General features: G+C 50.7%; 1 protein-coding gene across 1 annotated transcript; it reads left to right on the forward strand.

Moving 5' to 3' along the window:
- Positions 1 to 180: 180 nt before the first annotated feature.
- On the forward strand, positions 181 to 4,505 carry PRG3 (proteoglycan 3). Its single transcript, XM_011998702.1, has 6 exons — positions 181 to 217; positions 550 to 683; positions 1,479 to 1,792; positions 2,454 to 2,585; positions 3,431 to 3,542; positions 4,366 to 4,505. The coding sequence occupies exons 2-6, from the start codon at positions 623 to 625 to the stop codon at positions 4,422 to 4,424; spliced, it is 678 nt and encodes a 225-aa protein (XP_011854092.1). The 5' UTR covers positions 181 to 217; positions 550 to 622; the 3' UTR covers positions 4,425 to 4,505.
- Positions 4,506 to 4,911: the final 406 nt, after the last annotated feature.

Here is a 4,911-nt window from a genome sequence, read left to right on the forward strand (position 1 = left end):
AGTAGGCCCCAGGAGGCAGGTCCCTGCAGTCCCAGCAGAGAGCAGGGCACAGGGTTGAGATAACTGAGCAAACTTCATTATCAGCTCCTTTGTCCCCAACCCTGGCCTAGAGCAATCATTCTGGCCTCTTCCCACTTCCCCAAAAACCCAGTATAAAGGCTGCTTCTGGGCCCCGAAGGCAGAGGCACTGAGAGTGGAGGTCTCAGACTCTTGGAAGGTAAGTTCTCTTCCGGCTGCCCAGGCAGGACCAATGTAGGCCCTGGGAAGAAGCAGCACCTCATAGGGCAAACACGTAGGAGGCCTGTCCTTAGGAACATCGTGGCTAAGCAGACCTGTCTCCGCCGGGGCAGGAGTCTGGGCTGAAGGTGATACTGGGGAGCAGCAACAGAGACTGGAAGACAAACGAACTTTTGTACCTGAGTTATCCCTCCCACTATTCCTTTTCTAGACTCTCCAGCTCAGCGTCTGTTCATGGCAAGAAGAGAAAGCAATCGAGTTTGCTCTTTAATCAAACAATTAAACAAACATTCCCTCTATACTATGTGCCAGGGGCTACACTAGATACACAAAGACAGCCTGCAGAAGGAAGGTGGAGTAGCGTCCTCACTAAAAGACAGTAGATATGCAACGCCTCCTGTTCCTGCCCGTTCTTCTGCTGGGAACAGTTTCTGCTCTACATCTGGGTAAGTCTCTCCCTTCCCTCCTCATCCATCTTTCTCTTTTTCCCTTTTTCCTACACTCCCCTCCCCCAGCTTTTATTTGCACTCATGAGGTCAGGACCACAGCCTTCCCTCTTTAGCTGATACAGCTCATCTCCGGTAAGATATCACCTGGACTCAGAACTGTAACCTGGAACTTTCTTTTTTGGTTTTTTGTTTTTTGTTTTGAGAAGGAGTCTCACTCTGTTGCCCAGGCTGGAGTGCAATGGCGCGATCTCGGCTCACTGCAACCTCCGCCTCCCGGGTTCAAGCAATTCTTCTGCCTCAGTCTCCCAAGTAGCTGGGATTACAGGCACATGCCACCACGCCCAGCTAATTTTTGTATTTTTAGTAGAGATGAGGTTTCACCATATTTGCCAGGCTGGTCTTGAACTCCTAACCTCATGATTCGCCCACCTTGGCCTCCCAAAGTGCTAGGATTACAGACTTGAGCCACCGCACCCGGCCAACTGTAACCTGTACTTTCAAAAGGAAAAACCACCCACCTGTTAAGATGAAGGGCTGGTGACTGCTCTGGGCTTCTCACACGTGCTTTCTCCCACCTTCAAAACACACACTCATGGTGTTGGCCGGGAGTCAGGTTCTTGTCCACTTGTGGGTGTGACCCGAGAGATCTCTCCTTACCTAACACCAAGGAAATCTTCCAGTCTTGGCTTCAGGTGGAGTTCCTAGGAAAGCTCGAGAGAGGTTGCTGGAGCTGTCCACGGTGCTGGAACAAGGAAGCTCTTGACCTGATAGCAGGTTACCTCTTTTTCCCAGAGAATCATGTCCCCAGTCTGGAGAGCCTAGAGACAGGGGCAGACCTAGGCCAAGATCTGGCTAGTTCAAGGGAGCAGGAGAGAGACTTGGCTCTGACTGAGGAGGTGACTCAGGCAGAGGGAAAGGAGGTCAAGGCTTCTGCCTGTCAAGACGCCTTTGAGGATGAGGAAGCCATGGAGTCGGACCCAGCTGCCTTAGACAAGGACTTTCAGTGCCCCAGGGAAGAAGATATAGTTGAAGTGCAGGGAAGTCCAAGGTGCAAGGCCTGCCACTACCTATTGGTGCGGACTCCTACCACGTTTGCAAACGCTCAGGTAAGTAGTAGGGAGGCTACTGCGGAGGACCTGAGGGAGAAGAGAGTACATTCAGTCTTCTGTTCCCTATTCATTTAGGCTAGTGCATCAGAGTCACCTGGAGGTATTGTTAAAACAGATTTATGGGCCTCACTCGCACAACTTCTGATTTAGGAGGGCTGGGGTGGAGCCTGAGAATTTGCATTTACAACAAATCCCCAGGTGATGATGATATTGTTGGTCTGGCGGAGAACCACTGATTTAAACAAAAGGCTTCAGTGTTAGAAACACCTGTGTTAAATTCTGGTTCTGCCTTTTATTGGCTGTGTTACCTGGGCAAGTCGCTTTGCCTTTCAGAGCTTTAGCACCTTCATTTGTAAAACGAAGATATACAGCACCAACTTCTTAGAGTTGTGGTGAGCATTATATGAGATAATATATGAAAAGTGTTTGGAATAGTCACTGGGTCATAATAAACTCTCAATAAAAGGTGGTTATAATTATTATGAGTATTATTATTTCCTGCAGGATTGTCCTGACAGCTAATTAAAGAGCAAAAGATAGGATTAAGGGAGGCGAGTAGGCTTATTTTTAACCTGAAAAGGGATGCTGGGCTCTTGCCTGGAGACTCAGAAATTTGAAATAAATAAGAGGAAATTCTCTACTTTGTTTCTGTCTGCAGAACGTCTGCAGCAAATGCTACAGAGGCAACCTTGTCTCCATCCACAACTTCAACTTCAACTATCGCATTCAGCGTTATGCTAGCACAACCAACCAGGCCCAGGTCTGGATTGGAGGCATCCTCAGGGGCTGGGTAAGTCAGGGGCCAACTCTCGGGTGCAGTAAGTTCTTTCTGATTGTGTTAAAGTAGCACCTCATGGTGCCAAGCTTCAGGCCAGCAGCTAAAGTGTCCTTAATGTGGCAGGCAATGATGTTCTGGAGCTGGCTTGTACTGGCTCAGAAGAACTGATGGTGCACATCTCTTCCCAACTCCATGCTCAGTGACTACATGCTTGCAGCTTGACATCAGCCATGGTGGGAGTATTTACACACAGGAAATTGGCAATTGCTACACATCAGGGCTCCTTTCTACTCCCCATCCTTCCACCCACCCCAAGAGCTGGTATAAACATTTACCAGCATACCACTGGAGTCACGAGACAGAGTCCAGGCCCACCCAGCTTAGTCACTTAGAAAGCTAGCTAAATAGGTTTCTTGGAGCCTGGTTTTTTTTTTTTTTTTTTGATCCCTGAAATGGGGACCTTCTTCTCTCAGGGTGGTTCTGGAATTGTGGGTGAAGAAGTGACATGATATTTGGTACTCAAAGTATGGTCCATAGATCAGCAGTACCACCATCACCTGGGAGCTTGTTAGAACTGTAGAATCTTGGATCCCACTGCAGACCTCTTGAATCAGAACCTACGTTTTAACAAGATCCCCAGGAGATAATGTACACACAGTAAAGTTTGAGAAGCCTGCTCTGTGTGATGGCTGAGAGAGATGGTTGCTCTTCTTGTCACTGCCTGGAAACTCTTAGGAGTGGGTCTCTAGGGTGTCTGGCTCCTGGCCGGGTAGGCAGTGAGAGAAGTCAACAGGGGGTATTCTGTGAGGTCCTGGATCTGAACCTCTGCCCTCTGACCTAGCCTGTCGCTTCTCTAGTTCCTGTGGAAGCGGTTTTGCTGGACTGATGGGAGCCACTGGAATTTTGCATACTGGTCCTCAGGGCAACCTGGGAATGGGCGTGGGTGCTGTGTGGCCCTATGCACTAAAGGTGAGGGGGAAGGGCACCAGGACAGGGAGAAGGGGTAGTAAAGTGGATTCTTAATACTACCCCTTTGAGCTGCCTGAACACACCTCCCCAGACTCAGACCCTCCTGCTGACTTAAAAATCAAAGTCCTGTGTGTGAGGAGGGCTGAGACATAGGGAATCCTCAAAGCAAAACCAGGTGATAGGAGTTCCGGAGAGGGGGTGGGGGGTGGGCTGGATGGTGTGTGTGGGGGAAAATTCTTTGCCTCCTGCAATATGAGGGCAATAGATTCCAACAACAGATGTGACCAATGAGAGTGGCAGAAGTGGATATAAGGTGTGGATGAGAGAAAAGGAAGGATGGGGAAATTAGGGATGGCTGAGAGACAAGATGCCCGCCTCCAACAGCAGATGTGGGCAGCAGCATGGGTGCCAGATGTGACGGACTTTAGTATAGTGGCTAAGACCATATGTGCTGGAGAAAGACCGCTGCAGTTCACATCCCAGCGCAGCCACTTGCCGACTGAGATACAGGCAGGTTGTTTATCTCCACTAAGCCCCCGTTTCCTCATCTGTGAAATGGGGATAATGACAGCACCCACCTCTTGGAGTCATGGTAAGGATTAAATGCAGTAGTCCACCTAAGTCCATCTAATGCATTTAGCACACAGCCTAGCTTGCAGTAAGAGTTCAGCAAATGTGAGCCAGTAGGGATGTGGGGCAAGCACACAGCTGGCAGATGACGATGGCCATTGATGGGGACATAGGGGCCCCTGAGGATGGAAGGAGATGAAGCCCAGGCCAGACCTCGCGGGGCGGTTGACTTCACTGTGCTCTCTGCTGCTAGGAGGTTATTGGCGACGAGCTAAATGCAACAAGCAACTGCCCTTCGTCTGCTCCTTCTAAGTCAGCGGCACTGAGATCCTGCCAGCAGCCTCCTCTCGCCCCCCAACCACTCCTGCTCATAAATCCAGACTTCTCACAGCATTTCCTGACTCGTTTCTTTATTGCTCACTTTGGGGGATTACCCGAGTTCAGGAAAATCCTGGAAGCATTCACTCTTTTGGGAAAGTGACCGACGGGCCTGGCGGCTGCGCTGAGAGACGGAGCGGGACCTGGGGTGGCGAGGTCCCGAAGGCCTCCTTGGGCGTGGGGTAGGGATGGGGGGATTGGGGCAGGGGTGTGGGTGGTGGGAGTAGAGGTGGTAGAGATAGGAGTAGGGGTGGGAGTGGGGAGGTGGGAAGATGGGGTAGGGGTGGAGGTGGGAGGTGGGAGAATGTGCGTAGGGATGGGTGTGGTGGAGGTGAGGGGTTGGGAGTAAGTGTGGGGTTGGGAGGTGGGGGATGGGAGTAGGGATGGGTGTGGTAGAGGTGAGGGGTTGGGAGTAGGGGTA

This window comes from Mandrillus leucophaeus, unplaced genomic scaffold, assembly GCF_000951045.1.
Source record: "Mandrillus leucophaeus isolate KB7577 unplaced genomic scaffold, Mleu.le_1.0 Scaffold578, whole genome shotgun sequence".
NCBI lineage: Eukaryota > Metazoa > Chordata > Mammalia > Primates > Cercopithecidae > Mandrillus > Mandrillus leucophaeus.

Coding starts and splice junctions, on each gene's coding strand:
- PRG3 (XM_011998702.1), top strand. CDS start 623: ATGCAACGCCTCCTGTTCCTGCCCGTTCTTCTGCTGGGAACAGTTTCT. Junction 684..1,478: donor AGTTTCTGCTCTACATCTGG/GTAAGTCTCTCC, acceptor TCTTTTTCCCAG/AGAATCATGTCCCCAGTCTG. Junction 1,793..2,453: donor CCACGTTTGCAAACGCTCAG/GTAAGTAGTAGG, acceptor TTCTGTCTGCAG/AACGTCTGCAGCAAATGCTA.